We start from the raw sequence: 17,175 nt of genomic DNA, 5'->3' as shown, positions 1-17,175 counted from the left end.
CATCTATCCAGAAGTGCAGGAAAACGAAATTATTTGACTGCTTGCGTGTAAAAATCGAGGTTCTGATTGAGTCCAAACCCATGAAGCTCCAACTCAGCTCTGTCAGCAGCTGATTATTAACCCGCCCAATCAGCACACTGGTTAGTGCCGACCAATCAGAAAGCAGCTTCTGCTGATCATTAAACACTCGGTTAATGAATTAGAGACCAACACGCGTGTTCATGCAACACGCCACACCAGAGGCCCGACGCCACGTCATCCCATTACTTCCACCAATCAGATCGCACGGACTGAACCGAACTCTGCCCGGCGACTAGCAGATCTCAGGGAGAAAACAGAACGTCGGAACCAGGAAACCAAAGGTTTGGGTCAGAACCAGAGGAAACTAAACGGCCTGTCACCATAACAGATGCTGCTGGACGATAAACTGCCCCAGAATTATCGCGATAAACGATAATATTGAGAATGTTCCCAATATTGAGACCATTTTCAAATAATTTAATGGGAATAGCATTATATTGCAAGAACACATTCTAAAACCTTAAATTCAAATAAACATTTAACATTGGAACAGGAAAACGTTTTAAATATAACAACTGATTAAACAATGAACAAATTAAATGGATTACGAAGCCCAAAACTGTCCGTCCAAAAAAGGTCCAGTTGAGGCCAAAACACCAGATTAACAACTTCGATCATCCAGCTAAATCAAGAAAATGTTTTAATTTATAATGCCATTAACTGATTTATTGCGACAGGCCTAACGGATAAATAAAGACGACGAAGTGTGAAGACTTTTGGGCTTAAATGGGACCAGAACCGGATGGTGGTTCTAAACCCGACTGGTTTCTGTTGGTGGACCTGCGAGGTTTGACGTTCAGGGATGGCAGCAGCGCCGCAGCCTCACCGTTGCGCTCCAGCAGCGTTGAGTCGGAATGCTTCTTGCCTATGTCTGCGAAGGAGCGGACCAGCGGGATGCGGTTGCTCAGCTTCTTCTCGTTCTGATGATGGTGGCGCTTCAGCAGAGCCTCCCTCACCTTGTCCTGCTGCTCCGCCTCCAGCTGGCCGGTCGCCAGCATGCTGTCGATCACCATGTCTGGGAGGGGGTAGCCACAGGGCGTTAGCATGTCGTTAGCACATCGTCAGAACGTTGCCAACACATTTTTAGCGCGTTGTTAGCATGCTAGGATGTTGTTAGCACATCGTAAGCATGCGGTCAGCATGTCATTATGTATTTAGCGGGTGGTTAGCACATTGTTAGCGCCATGTTAGCATGCCATTAGCAGGTCGTCAGGGCGTTGCTAGCCTGTTAGAACATTGTTAGCGCTTGGTTAGCATCTTAGGCTGTCGTTAGCATGTTGTCAGGACATTCTTAGCATGTCAGTAGCATGTCTTCAGCGCATCATTGGCCTGTCGTTATCGTGCCGTTAGCATGTTGTTGGTGTGTCCCCAGCCTGTCGTCAGCGCGTGGTTAGCGTGTGGTTAGCGTCTGACCTGCGATCTCGTCGATGGCGCCGGCCCTCATGTCCAGCAGCACGGTGCCGTTCATTATGCAGGAGCGAAGCTCAAACAGGCTGTGCAGCGACAGCGTGGCGACGTACGGCTTGCTCCAGCGCTCGCCGCCGTCCTCCACGTCTTCCTCGAACTTCAGCCACCTGGACACAAACATGACATCATCACCAACTTCCTGTCTGCTCCTCCTCAGCCCGACTGGTAGGGGAACCCGACCAGTTCTGCAGGTTCTGTTTGGGTCCAACGTCTCGTGAATCTGATCGCCATGTGACCCGGTTACCTGAAGCGAGACTAAAACCAGAACCCAGAAGACTTTAACCGCCACAGCTGGAAAATAAATTCAGGAGCTCGTGATGATGAGAAGCAAAACAAGAAAAGTTTGTCGTTGAAATAAGTTTTACATCTCGTTTTAAACGTTTTCGTCTTAAATTTCAACAAGATTTCCATCTCGTCTTAAATCTCATTGAACTTAGAGGAACTAATTTGAACACATTCAGCGTCTGTCTTAACCTGAAACTCTGGTTTCTTTTGCGTCTCATTTTAACAGGTTTAGAATCTGGTTTTAATGACGTCAGCATCAAGTTTCTCTTTTTAACAAGCTTTGCTTCTTTTTAATAGAATCTGGTTTTGCTGCTGATTTTAGAGCTGTGGCAGTTTAACGTTTCCTTAAGTTTGAACCAGAACCCAGCAGGAGCCCCGTCCTCTTTCATTCTTCTTCTTCTCTCCAGAACATCGTCTGACCCGGTCAGCTTCAGGAGTTGATCCCAGATCCCTGCTGCCGCACACCTCACCGCCGACCCCCTGCCCTCCTTCCTGTCCTGCTCATCGTCATCAATCTACAGCAGAATCACCGAGTTCTGTGATCGGACCGATTTATCCGATCAGAACCTCACCTGGCCGTTTCCTTCCACACCTGGACCTCTCCGTCCCTGAAGGCAAGCTCGTCCAGCTCGGTGAACAGGTCGTGGGGGATGTGCTCCTCGTCGTCGTCTTCGGTGCCGAGGAGGAACTGGACCCTCTGGGACGGCGTGTCTGCGGCAGGAAGTCAGACTCTTCATCATCATCATCAGATGTGTCCTGGTGCAAGAATCGGATCGGTACTGACCGTACGCCGGAGACTCCCGGCCGTCCTCGTGGTCGTCCCGGTCCCGCCGCCTGCGGTGATGGCGGTGTCCGCGGTGCCGGTGCCGCCTGCGGCTCTGCCGGCCCAGCGGGACGTGAACGCCGACGTACACGGCTCTGTGGCCTGGCAGGAACACACACACACACCCACACACACACACAGGAAGTGATTCACACCTTCACAGGAACAACAAATATCCACAAATACTAACAACATGAAACCCATCAGAACCAGAGTTCTGATCGGGTCCAACAGGACCGACGCGTTTCCTCCAAACTTCTACAACATTTTATTTCTCAATGAAACTGATTGAATATTTGGGTGAATTTTAATTTTTTTATGTAAAATCCCATCTGCTGTTTCTTTATGACTGATGATTAATTCTGTTTGATGCTTTTCGTTTCTAATCGTAATTTTAAATCAGAATAACTTTATTGGCAAAGACTCAGGTGCAAACTTCAGTTTCAATATAAATATTTAAATTTACTGGAAATAAAATATATAGATGCATTTTCAGCCATTTTTTTAACATAATAATAAATAGTTTTGCATCTTGTTATTAAGATGCTTTTTTTAGCATCTTCATAAATTTTCCACCTAGTTTGTACAAGTTTTGCATTTTTATTACAGTTAGAAAGAAATAGTGGACTGTAAGTCCAACAATTTGTGTAAATGGGAGAAGAAAAAAAGAAATAATGAATTTTGACGCCTCCACCTAAAAACATGGACGCATTTAATGGATGGAAAAACTGCATTTAAATGACAAACTGGCCTTTATTTACACAAATTAAAGAATATCATATCTCTCCGCAACATGTATGAGGAGAGATATGCAAATAATATTTATTAGGTTTTGCTGATTCATTTCTATGGCAAAACAGGATTTTTAGGTTCCAGTCGCCAACCTTTAGAACAGAAAGCTTAAAAAATATAAATGAAATTCATTTTAATTAAACTCATTGTAGACTCCCAGAATCTAATAATAACTGACAGAATAAAATCAGCCGTAAAATCCAACTGTGATGCTTAAACTCATAAAATCAGCAGATAAGTGTTAATACAGAAAACTTGGAGAAAACTGATGATTTATGACTTGAATAATAAAATAAACCATGAAACTGTGACTTTTAGTGAAAGTGGAGCAGAAAATTAAGCTCCAGGAAACAGTGAGTTTCCTGATTAAAGTAAATTAAATCAAAGTTTCCAGAAGAAAAAGTAAAAGAGTTAAAAGTTTTCATGGTATTTAATGTAACGACCCAAAAAGAAACGTTTTGTTTAAACCCAAACAGTGGAAATACGGGCGGAACGATTCGCTACTTTCTGTTTTGGCTGCAAATAAAGGCTGCTGGTGTGTGTGTGTGTGTGTGGGTGTGTGGGTGTGTGTGTGCGGGTGTCACTCACTCTCCAGTTCCTCTTTCTCAAAGTTTGTGTGCAGGGAGGTGCTGGTCTTGCCCTGGTCCAGAACGGCCTCCTCATCGTTTCCCTGCAGAGAAACAAAACCTTTGAAACATGGAGGATGAACGACGTCTAATTTCGCCTTCAGCCTCTTCGCTCCAACTCACTGAGACAAACTAAACCAAACGGAGAAAACAAGGCGGAGTTAACGAGAACACATCCCAACATCCATGTGTAAACACGGTGGAGACAGCATCATGCTGTGGGCTTGTCCAGCAGCCTAACAGAGCTGCAGTCTCAGAACCTCCAGTTCTTTAGCTCCGAAAGCTGGACCAATCACAGCCCTCCGTTTGCTGCTGAGCCACAGGAAGACGGGCCAAGGGGCGGGCTCAAGGGGCTCAGCAGCCAATCAAAACGCTGTCATTTTTAAACTGACAAATTTAAATTTAAACTGAATAAATGAATAAAAATAAACAAAAGATAAAAATAAAGGTAAATAAACCAGCCAGTAAAACCAGGGCGCTTTGATGAGAATAAAACATGATCAAATAAAATTAGAAACAACCTGAGAGTGAAAACTAGAACGGCTTCAAAGAGGCTCGATTCCAGTTCTGGATCAGAACCAGAACCTCGTCCAGCAGATTAGCTGCTCCTACATGGTTCTGATCCGAACCAGACAACCAGAACCTGACGGACCTCTGAAGGTTCTGGAAAATTTCTCCTCAATAATCACCATAAACCTGAATCTGACTGAAACAAACCCAACAGAACCGAACAGTACCGGGTCAGATCCCGGGTAAGCCAAACAGACCCGGGAGGTTCTGGTTCTGTTTCCATCTCCATGTCTGTTGGACTCCAGCTTCCTGGTTCTGGTTGCATGAACCGGGTTCATTTCATTTTTTATTTTATTCTCCATAATAAAAATGAAAACCAGCAGAAAGAAATTTAAGATCCATTGAAACCATAAAACATCGGGTCGCTCGGCGCCACGTCGCTTCACTTCAGATTCAGATCTTCGGGTCGTTTCCTTCGTTCTGATCGTTTCTCTTTCACATGTTTTTATTTTACCGATCTGCTCTGAATATTCAGTTTCTCCCTGGAACCGACAGAAAACCGGATCGGAACCAGAACCGGTTCTGGAGCCGATATGGTCGGTTTGATTTAAGATACGATGCAGCCTGGAGGAACCGTGGTTCTCTGCAGGCCTGACCTCTGACCTCTGACCCCGCCGTGCCAAACACCTGGATGTTTTTCTGAGCCGGTCCAGCAGCAGCAGCAGCGTTTCTGGCAGATCTAGACGTTCCGTCTCTACGCTGAGCAGGATGTTCGCTCCTCTCTGCTCTCACTTCCTCAAACGCTGCAACACGAAACTGGAGACGCAGCACAGATACGTACCGAGAGTCCTCTGGCCACGCGCTGAGAGGCCGCGTCTGCCCAGAAGTCTCCCATATCGGACCGGAATCAGAACCTCGCAGGACCGGACCCAGAGCAGAACTGTCTGCTGCAGCTGCGGTTCAGATATTTATAGCAGAGAGAGTTTCCTCGTCAGCAGCAGAGCCTGACACTCTGCAGACAGACAGCAGGGGGCGGGGCTTCAGGGCACCGCCCTCCTGGACAGGAAGGGGGCAAACGGAGCGGACCAGCTGAACTCCTGACCCGGTCCGGTTCACCTGCTGCAGCTCGACTCACAAACAGTTCACTGGGAAACGAGGCAAAGAATGACACAGGAAGCTGAGAAACCAGGCTGACCTCTGACCTCTGAGGAGCCGACTCAGTTAAACTGACCCTGCTTTAAGATGATCAATCAGAATAACCAGAGGAGACGTCACACTGGGTGGAAGAGGAGCCGTTTATTTAGCCCAAACAGGAACTAAAACCCAAACTGAGCAGCAGGACCGGGTGAGGCAGAACCGTTCGCTCCGAGACTCGGCGTCTGCAGAGTTTGGGAAATGTCTCTCATCCTGCGTTAGCCCCTCCCCTCGTCCTAAGCCTTGGCCACGCCCCTCGGTTTACCTTGGCTCCACCTGCTTTTGGGAAATGTTTTGTTCTACATTTATCCGAGGGCGGGGCTTAGCTTTCAGGGGGCGGGGCTTAGCTCTCAGGGGTTTTAACTCGTTCAAACAGAGCTGCTCTTCAGCGTTCACTGATCGCACAGGATTTATCAGCAACTGGTCGGACCAACCGCTGAGCTGCTGAGTCCACAAGAAACACCAGAACCAGAACCAGGACCTCACAGGACTGGACCCAAAACCAGAACCAGAACCAATGAAGAGGGTGAGTCGGGAAGAACCCGGCCTTCCCTCCAGCTGGACGTTCCCCAGTAAATGGTGTCTTTGTTCCTTTAAGCCGGCCCAAATCTCTGCTGTAATTCAATCCAACGGGGCCCATTGTCTCCCGACCTCTGACCCCTGCAGAAGCCTTTTAATCTGTCCCGACTCCCTGTGGGAAAAAACCTCCAAGAAATCCAATTAGTTGAAGTGGAGACGGAAGCTCTTGGCTTTCTCTGCATCTTATTGGCTCCTGATTGGCTGCTGCGCCGCCTCCCGGCTCCTGATTGGAAGCCTCTCTATAAACGGCCCCAGTTCTTCGTCTCCCTGGCTGCTGGAGCCTCCTGGCTCCCAGTTTGTCCTCCGCTGGCTCAGGAATTCTGATGAGGAACAACGAGCCTGGACCGGATCGGAACTTCGTGACCCAGAAGGTTCTCCTCACACAGACTCCCTGATGATGAAGCCAACATGGGGTCAGATACCAGTCAGCCCACATCTGAGAAAATTGTTATTTTTATGCTTTGGCTTTTCATCCACACTAAAACTCACTAAAATTATTTTTCTTTAAGTTCAGAACAAACTGGAGATTTGAGAAAGTTTATATTTGTGTTTCAAATACGGAGATTTAGAGTTTCTCGCATTTCAGTCTGCGACGAATAAACCGCCAATAAATTTACAGATTTGCTTTGACATGATTCCCAATAAACATCGTTTTCAATAACTTTATATTCTAATACAGTTTAAAGCAGCTTAACCTATATAGGCCTGTAGCGATAAACGGTAAATCAATTAAGATAAATTAAAACTATGGACGTCATTTTAATTATCGGCATTATCGTCTCTTCCGGCCTTTTTCTCTTTCTGTTGATGACACCAAATGAAAAAAGGCTCAACTCCGGTGCTCTCCACTGACCCTCCCTTCCTCATTTCCTCAGTGTAAAGCCCAGCGCAGACTACAGGATCTTAGAGCTGTCGGCCGATTATCGGCCCATTTTCAAAACCTGACAGACCAAACATGAGCCGACAGAAATCCTAGGTATGACGGTTCGATCGGGTTCGGTCCGGCCGTTTGGTGTCCAACAATGGGCACAAAATAATGGCTACAAGTTCAGTGAACTAATTTTAAAACCAGGCATTAATCAATGCTTTACTACAATCTACCTGCAATGCATGTGGCTAGTGTCAGCGTAAAGTCCTGACTGAATGAAAATCATTATAACATATTTATGTCACGTTAACGAAGAACAGCTGAAAAGTTACCGGGTTTATCAACTGCAGTAGCAATTTCGCTCCAACTCCTCCTCTTGTCATTTCTATATTCTTTGCATGTTGAATAAACATTAATGTTGTTTCTACATATCATCTCCAATGTCCGCTGGACTTCGGGTTGCGCCGTGTCAGCTGTTTGGGATTCCCCTCCGTAATTTCCCCTCAGAAAACACGGAGGAGAATCCGCGCTTTCTGATTGGCTGCCTGTCACATTCAACAGGTGGAGTTAAGATCCCAGTCGGGGAAAAATCCTGATTTAGATCGGAGCGGCAACGACGACCTACCGTAACACACCACACAATCTTAGAAAGACCAACGATCTAAGATTGTTGTAAGGGGAAAAATAGGAGCAAAAAATCATGTAGTGTGAAATATTGCATCAGGTAGTCGATGTGCCCATCTTCTCTATTAAATCTAATTATTACTGAAGGGCAACATAATATACAGACTTCATAATCTTTTGGTTGAATGCAGTATTTATTTCCACTTTGGCTTTATGATGTTTAGTTTTTTTTTCCAAGTGAGTTTTTTGTTAATGGAGACTGAGAATCCATTTTATTTTTGTTTTTGTTTATCAGCTCCAGTGTTAAATATTCTTTTGAAAATAAAGTGTATCTATCTTTGGCAGGAAATCACCTGCATTATTACGTCATTTCCATTAAATCAGTGTAAAAAGGTCTTCAAACAATATTATCGTTTATTGCAATAATTTTTGAGACAATTAATCGTTCAGCAAAATTTGCTATCGTGACAGGCCTACCTATAAATGAACCTCATGGCGCCATGTTTGATTGCTAACAGAAAGTGCTGACTGTTTTGAAGCAACGTGATTGGCTGACAGGTTTAGCTTAGCGCTACACTGCCCCCTGTGGGTCTGGTATGTTGACCAGTGGATCAGACAGACAGGAAGTCAGCTGCTCTTCATTTTCCATCTGATTTCTGTTGTTCACCTTTTCCTGATTATTGTAGGATTTTTCCAGACAGAACTGTCAGCTTACATTTTTTATTTATTCAAAATGTCCAAAAGGGTAAAACATCTATTTAAAAGATATTTCATGTCATCTGGAATATTAACACACTCAGAAAGAAATTAATGTGATAAAAACAAACAAACGACTCGGCTGGATATGAATCACAGCAGCTGGATTCCACAGAGACGCATCTCCAGCCTGATCTGCTGCTTCCATATTAGGAAAACTCGGCGGGAGGATAACGTCTGGCCTGCAGCAGAGTGCAGCAAGCCCAGCAGGAAGTGTGGGAAAGTTCACACCAGGCAGCAGAAAAACTAAAACATGCGGCAGAAAAACTGAAACATGCAGCATCAGGCAGACATGTTCAGATGCACCGCAGAGAGAAAACCAGATCCTTACCCACAAACAGCTGCATGATCGACTGCAAGATACAGGAAATAACCAGAGCTGCACTGACTGCAGTTTTCTGTCCGATCGCAGATTTCCGATTTTTAAAAAGCCCAATCAGCAAATTTAAATTTTGGCCAAAACCAATTTTTTGTCTGAAATGTTGCTGAATAAAGCAAGAAAGTTGCTGAGTTGCCAACAGTGAGGTGACCATTAACTGCAAACGTGCAGGCATGACCGCCATCGGACCGGTACCGCTGTGTTAAACGCCGACAGAGATCGGACCGGTACCGCTGTGTTAAACGCCGACAGAGATCGGACCGGTACCGCTGTGTTAAACGCCGACAGAAATCGGACCGGTACCGCTGTGTTAAACGCCGACAGAGATCGGACCGGTACCGCTGTGTTAAACGCCGACAGAGATCGGACCGGTACCGCTGTGTTAAACGCCGACAGAGATCGGACCGGTACCGCTGCATCCTGCATCCCAATGTGAAAGCATCTGGTTTTTAATAAACTCAAAGCCAATAATATGTTTTCCAGCGTCTGTCTGCAGATGGTCCGTCAAACGGAGCAAAGCTCCGGCAGCTGAAGCTTTCTGGAGTTTCCATGGCCTGGTGATCAGGTTTGGTCCTGGATGTTTGGAGGAATGCTTCAGGTCATGAAGTTTCTTTCAGGTTTTCTCTGAATGATCCCCAGAATCAGAACATTGAGATTCATGTTGGAGCCATTTTCAGGTTCTCAGTAATTTGTTAATTTTGTTTTTAGAAGCAGACGTTTCATCCAGCGTGAAGGTTTCTTCTTTCATGCAGCTGATCAGTTCTGACTCAGTGAGGTTTAGAAATCTGTCTGTTTGCTCCAGGAGGGCTTTTATTTTGGCAGGTCAGAAGGGAGAAGTTGCAGAGGAGTTACCTCGTTAAAGGGCCCGTTGCCGGGGGAAACGGGTTCCTCATACAGACCCGTTCTCAGAGTCTGACAGAAATCAGCCTGTTTTGGTTATCGTTTCCTCTAAACCTCGTCCAATCAGAGCCCGGCTGGGCTGTGACATCACCATGAGTCATCGGGCCAGTGAACAGTTCAGGCTTTGTTCATGGAGTCAGTCCAACAGTCATGAGGAAGAAGAGCTGATTCTGGTCACATTACGACCAATCAGAGCAGAGCTGGATTTTTAACCTTCTGCTGGTTTCAACCAGTAACTGGAATAAACTGGAAACTAAACTGGTGACTAATGATGCTAAAAGCACCGAAGCTTTTAATTATTTAGAGAGACTTGATTAAAATGTTTCATGAAGTTCATATTAGAGTCAGGATTTAAGCACAATTGATTTAAAATGTGTATTGACAAAAAAGCAACATTTTCAATTCAAATTACTGAATAAATAGACAAATTAAACAAATATATTTTAGTTTTTAATCAGTTCATCAGGTTGGAGTAAAATATTATTCTGGTCATTCAGCTTTCCAGAGTTCAGGCAGACCTGATGAGGTCAGACCGATCGATCGATCGATCGATCGATCAATCAATCAATCAATCAATCAATCAATCAATCAATCAATCCTTTCACATTTCCATTTAGATCTTCAGTTTCAACTAAACTTCTCTTTTGTTGAAGGACAGTTTTGTTTGCAGAATCTTCATAATTCATTTTATTTTTTGTTTTATTTATTTTGGATGTTTAAAACGGCTTCCAGTTCCACAGTTAAACATTCATTTGAATTTAAAGTTTGAGAATCAAAACAACAATATTATTGCAATAACTTCTGGGACGATTTATCAGATCATTCACTGAGCCTCTTTACAGGTCTGAACTGCGAACGCTGACATTAGAGCTAGATTTTACATGTTAGCACTGCTAGCATAGCTCTGCTGACAGGCTAACTCCTATTAGCACAACAACAGTGTTTTCCAGCGTCCAATCAGATTGCGTAGAAGCAGAAATTAAGCCCCGGTTGGTCGATGGGAGCAGCTGGTTGAGGTTAGCAGAAACACGGTTCCAGACGGATGTTTTGAAAAACTGACTAGTTGTGTTGAAGTTTTAAAATATGTGTAAATAATGAGTCAAGATTAAAGTCAAATTACTATTATAATCCTGAGACCGGATCATCTGCAGCTGTGGAGAAACGGATGGTAGAAAACGAGGCTGAACGTCGCTTCAGGCAAAACATTCAGACTTTCTTCATTTTCTCAGTGGAGAAATTTGTGTGAGTGAAGTCGGCCTGCTGCCGTCTTCACATCTAAGAATGTCAGACATTTAGGGTGCATTCAGACCGGATAGTCCGGTAGACTCGGTTCGATTGGGGTCTAAAATTGCAACATTTGTTACATTTTCAGAACTCTAGTTCTCATTCACACTGCACTGAGTCAAACGACTAAAACTGAAAACCTGTTCCCCCCGTCGCCTGTGGGGGCGCTGCACCAAGAACTACTGAAGGAATCGACACAAAACCTCTGAAGAAGACGAGCGCAACTACCTTCTTCACAAAAAGCAAACAAAAAGGAGCAGTGTCAGATTTTAGCGGTTGTAGGATTTCTTCATTGATCTACATTACTAGTCTGGACATCGCCTGTTAGCCGCTAACGCTAGCGGCCTGTTAGCCCCTAATGCTAGCGACGCTCCTGTCCACTAAACCAGGCTGTTCCAACGCAGGATGAGCAGGAATCACAAAATGATCGCAGCGCCTTTATTTCTTACCCGATTTCTATAAACATGGCTTAAATTAAAGCAGAGAAAATTGCTGATGTTTGTAAGTTTTCTGCCTGGATATAAATCTATAAACAGTTTGGTTTCTGTCAAGATGCAAGAGAAGACTAAGCAAATTCCTCCATCCTATTCGATGATTATGTTTAAACAAACGAGGCAATTAGTTCAGTTTTTGTCATTTATTACAGGTTTAAAAATAACAGCAGCTGCAGAGCGCCATGGCAACGGGACAATAAGCTGATAAAAAGTTGTAAAACAACTTAAACCATTTATATTCTGCTTTTCCTTGTTTAGTGTCGGCATGCAAACCCGTTGATATGACAACCGACAACATCTGCGTTAACCAGCCGCGCAGAGAGCAATAAATGACCAGAATGCCCTGCACTGTAGCCAACTTCCTGCTTTTGAAACGGTTTCTAGTCAGGTTGCATTCAGACAGGTTTTCTACCGTTTTAGAGTCCACTTCAACCGGACCCACACCGAGGTTTATAGGCGGATCAGAGTTCGGTTTTTAAATCCGTTTTGGAATTCAAATTTGCTTTCAGAACTCCCCAAAAACTCGGACTTTCTAGAAAACGGATTAGTCTGATTCAGGAATCTAATCCTGGTTGGTCTGAATGCACCATTAGTTTGTGCTGCGTTTGTTTTGAAGAAATTAATGAAAGTTTAAAGGTCAAAAGGTCAACCCCACATACCCATATTTAACTACATTGGTGTCAAATATTTGTGCCACGTTAGTGCCGCTATCATTTTAAAGATATTAACGTTTCCAGAGGTCGGAGGTCAACCCCATCCCTCCCGTCATGCTTTCAGAATCAAACTAATTTAATGTCAGTCACCTCGGCTGCGTTTGTGCTGCAAAAACTTTCATTTGTGCTGCTTTTGCTTTGAAGATATTGACGATGAAACCAGAAGTCGGGACGAATATTAAAAACAATTCAGGAGTGAAATAAAAAGTTAAAAATGCTTTTCACTCTTACAATAAAAAAATCATGAGCTAAACAAATTCAATAAGGTTTGATTATTTTATTTTACAGGTTTGTTCACCGACTCAGCAGAAATTCCACCAATATACAGAAAATAACCTGATTTGTTTTTGATGATGCTTATGAATAACACAGTGAAGCCATCATAAGCTAAACTTTTATTCGGTCCACTTTGTGTTTTTGCCTCTGATAGAAATTTAAATATTGTTTATCTGTTTCTGCACTAGTTTCATCTTGTTTTTTCCTCAGTCGTTGGAAGTATTTGTTACTTTAATTTTGACTTGTGTATGGAAAAAATGACTGATGTAATTGATGGCGGCTCAAACGTTTGACACCAACTGTGTTTGATTTGCAGGAGGCATCAGCTGGAGAACCAGCATCAGCCAAAGGGAGACTGAGTTAGCCGAAGCTACGCATTTCCTGTTTTCCTTCAGCTGTGAAGGAAAGTCAAAAGATTCACTAGATGGAAAAGTGGAAGGAGAGAGCGAGCAGTCGGCCGATAAAACTGACTTATTAAATATGCTGTGATCAGAAGAAAAGCAGGAAGGGAAGAGAGAAAATGTAGAACATAAATATGAAATCAGCAGAAAAGAAGAAACTGTACAGTGTTACATAAAATCCATTTTTATTCAGTTTTCCATTATGTCATTATAATATTCCCTCACCACAAACATACCTGCAGCAGAGTGGGCCGATAATGAATTTTATCACCATATCCTATTGTTAGGATAAAAACCAAACGTATGGTTCAGATTGAACCAGAACCAGACGACCCAAACGGACCGGCTGAGGAGTCGGATTGTTTGGCTTCAGGTTAGCATGTTGATGCTTCCTGTCATTCCCCTCGGAGACAAACGGGACGGCCGACCCGACCCGGCGGCAGCGTTCAGGGTGTTGTTGACCTGAGGGGTCGGATCCGACTCATCGCCTCTCAGCATGTTTTACCACTGATGTAACATCATTACAGAGCAACTCAAAGCTGTGCGTGAAGGAAAGGGATTCCCACTCTGTCCGTCTGACGCGTCAAACACCAACAGAAAAACCTCAGAAGACCTCCAGGCCTGCAGGGGGCGCTGGAAGGCCAGAACAAACCGTCTCACGATCACTGATGGACAACATTGTTGAACAATGCATCACGACATAACAGTTTCATATCAGCGATACGTAATTATTGATTGATTTTTTTTTTTTATATTTGAAATCCTGTCAAACTGAAAGGAAAACATTTCCTGTTTTATCTTCATGTTTTTCATTTTAAAGCAGTTATAAGGAAAGGCTGCTGGTCAACAGGCTGTTGCTAGGCAACCAAAGGGTGACTGAGTTAGTAGAAGCTACGCAGCTAGCTGGTTGAGCGATTAAAGCATTTTACTCTGCCTACGTCTCCCAGAATGCTGTGCGGTTCTGGACCAGAGTTCAGTGAAATTATTGAACATTTTATTGAATGTATTTTTTTATTGATCGCCTCTTGTGATATACATCATATTTTTATATTATGTCGTTATTGCCCTGCTCTACGCGGTGCCCAAAATAAAAATTGTGATTGACATGAATTCTCATTCACTACGATTCAGAATTGATTTAAAACGTCCCAAAATCAATAAAATGTAAAAAGAAATCGGCCGCCTGTCGCCATCCATTTTGTAGCTAAGCAGGACGTCCTGACGTCGCCATGGAGACGGTACTGACTGGAGACGTAGTGGAGCGGCACAACACGGAGGAAACCGTAAAGATCAAAGCCAGGTTGAAGCGGCCATCTTGGTTGAAGGAAAACATTTGGACTGTTTTTGGTTTTTACTGAATTCCCGGGAAGAAAACGTGGATCTGAGCCTCACCGTGTTCACGGTTCACCAGGCTGAGAACTTCAGGAGCGCCGTGAATTAAAAGCTTGAGCTCATATTTACACTGCCTTTCCTCCTTTGTCTTTTTATTCTATGGTGTTTGTTGTGTGGTAGTTTATCCACTTGGTTTCTGTTTGTGTCCTAAAATGCTTCATCATTTCGTTCAGCAGTACGTCTCTGATGTTGATATTTTTCTATTGTGTGAATGTACAAGCTGAGACCTGCCTTCACTTTGCTGCTGGTGAACCTGAAACTCCCTCCGAGAAAAAAAAACTTTTTCTTCCTCACATCTGAAACTGGAACTTTTCTGCTGTGATGTCATACTTTAATTTTTCATACTTTATATTTTTCACTTTGGTGCCGTTTCAACCTCTTAAAGAAACAGATACGTTGCAGCGTGACATCAAGCCCTTCAGCTCCCTCTGAAGTCAAAACAGGTGCATTAGTTTTAGCTATCAGGTTGTCAACAAAACACGCTAAATCTTAAATGTACGCCTGATATGAAAGAAAAAGGGATGCAGTGCTTTGCTACACTATGACAAGTAGATAACAAGGACAAGAAAAAGTTTTAATTTTGAATAAACTAGCAAGGGAGAGGGCGGTAGTTCAGTTATGCTAGCTTGACTATGACAAACGTAGCATGTAGACGTGCTGTGGGATTCTGTCTGTTACCCTTCAGTTAGAAAACAAAAAAGGCAACCTAATTACCGACTCTGGCAGATCATCAGTCTATATTAGCTAATCAACCGCCGCTGTGTTAGCTTAGCTAATAGCAGCAGTCGCTAATCTACCACAGCGATCACTTACTAGTAATGGAAAAATAGACCTGAAACTGTAACGGACTGAATGTTGTGGTCTCTGTGTGGGAAATGTCTGAGTGTTTTTGGTGTTGAATCTTGAAACATGCCGTGGCGTTGTTGGCAGTTGCAACGGCGCAAAATGTCAGAATGTAAACAATGACGTGTACAAAAATAAAACTGACATTCTGTTTCTGTTACATTATTGGCACCCTGCAGTTTAGAGATCTTCACCTGCTGCGTCTGCAGCGTAGAACAATCTAATCAATTGATTTTACTAATCAATCAACGATTCAACAATTTATTGGATAAAAGAATTGGAACATTCTGCAGATAAAAGCTTTTTTACACATTATAAATACAGTAACAGATGCAGATTAATAACTTGATTCATTTTTTAAAATAAGACAACATTTTACTGCCTAAAATGTAACAACTGGATCCGTTTACTAAACGTTTGATTATTGGTAGCAAAGCTGAAGCTGAAAAACCTTTTTTTTTTTACAGTTTTGGCTTCATAACTGATTTAAGTGTGTTGTTCTTTCAGCTAATGGCATTTTCACAGTCTGAACACTGCAGCTGACAATTAATTTATAAGTTAGTTAACAATTATTTCAATAATCAATTAATCCGATTAATCATTTCAGCTTTTTCCACCGTTTTATCTGAATTGATCCCAGTTTCTTGCTGCTTCAGCATCAGGTTTGCTTCTAAACGTTGTTGTCTGGACAGACAGTCCGACTCTCAGGAAAGCACGGTGGTGGAGGCATGATGGTCCGGGCAGCAGCCATGGGTTAGCTGGCTCTGCTAAAGCCTGATCAGAACCTCAGGGTTAACACAGAGTGTGTGTGTGGGAGTGTGTGTGTGTGGCTCCGTTTGGGCCCAATTAAAAAGCCCCAGTAGGATTGTTGTTCCCAGTGGTTCCTGTAACTAAAGCCACAGTCTGAGCTGCTTCATCACTGCAACAATCTCCAACCAGATCAGGAAACGTTTCATCTGTTCAGCTAAAAAATGCTTCAATTTTACAGAAAACTGGGAAAAGTTTCCAAACTCAAAGCTACCTCCAGCAGATATAATCACATATATTCCCAATAATCAATCAGCTGCATGAGTTAATTTACCAAAAACACCAAATTGACTCAACATGTCCGCCTCGGTTCACACCAGAGTCAGACTGTTTCAGGCTATCAGAGCAAATTAAACATCCAAACTGACAACGACTAAAATAATTAGAAACATACGAGTTAAAAATACAAATAAAAATTAAATATTGACCAGAGGTCAACAAAAAATTTAGAAATTCACAGAAAATCAAAAACTAAAACAAATACATGAACATTGAACAGCTTCAGTAAAACTGATAAAGTTCAGAAACTGTACATTTTCTGAACTTATGTTCAGGAAATTAATATAATCAATTATAAAATACAAAATAATTTATTATATTAAAATAATATAATTTATTATAATTATAATGTAATTATATTAGAATTAATAATATTAATTTATAAATATAAACAAAGTAAATTAAAATTACTGTAGTCCTAAAAATTAACCCAAAAAGAAAAGTAATTAATTTTGATAAAACTTAAATAATAAAATTCAAATAATTTAAATTAAATATTAAAATTCTGACAAAACAAAAAACAAGACAATTTCGATATTTAAAAGGCTTCATCTTGGGTTTCCTGTGAAAATATTTCCCCATTTCAGACTGGCGTTCTGAACTGAAAAACCAGTCAGTAACTGAACGCCTGACCAACGTTAACCAGCCAAGAAGAAATCCGTCTAGTCGGGTCGCATCCATGCAGCCTGAGCATCAGACTGGCACCAACAGAACACAAAACTATTTTAATTATTACGACACAAGTTCCTCCTCTGGATTAAACATGGCTGACCTGCTTCATACTCAGATGGCAACCAGAGTC

The 17,175-nt window shown here is 42.8% G+C and overlaps 1 protein-coding gene across 3 annotated transcripts in view; it reads right to left on the bottom strand.

Moving 5' to 3' along the window:
* The window catches only part of LOC116716868 (sodium bicarbonate cotransporter 3-like), a 33,650-nt gene that overhangs the window by 14,850 nt on the left and 1,625 nt on the right, over window positions 1-17,175 (bottom strand). The window contains exons 1-6 of one of the 3 annotated variants that reach the window (XR_004338643.1): window positions 5,426-5,479; window positions 4,037-4,118; window positions 2,618-2,758; window positions 2,406-2,544; window positions 1,495-1,655; window positions 908-1,096 (exon numbers count right to left, since the gene is read on the bottom strand). Coding sequence is in view for 2 of the 3 variants with exons in the window: in XM_032557816.1 (XP_032413707.1) it covers window positions 908-1,096; window positions 1,495-1,655; window positions 2,406-2,544; window positions 2,618-2,758; window positions 4,037-4,118; window positions 5,426-5,479 (766 nt within the window). In the remaining variant the exon portion in view is untranslated. Of the gene's footprint in view, window positions 1-907; window positions 1,097-1,494; window positions 1,656-2,405; window positions 2,545-2,617; window positions 2,759-4,036; window positions 4,119-5,425; window positions 5,590-17,175 lie in introns of those variants that run through there. The other 2 variants (XM_032557816.1, XM_032557817.1) reach the window with 2 other exon arrangements.

Source organism: Xiphophorus hellerii, chromosome 3 (genome assembly GCF_003331165.1).
Source record: "Xiphophorus hellerii strain 12219 chromosome 3, Xiphophorus_hellerii-4.1, whole genome shotgun sequence".
NCBI lineage: Eukaryota > Metazoa > Chordata > Actinopteri > Cyprinodontiformes > Poeciliidae > Xiphophorus > Xiphophorus hellerii.
This window is presented reverse-complemented; position numbering and strand designations above follow the sequence as displayed.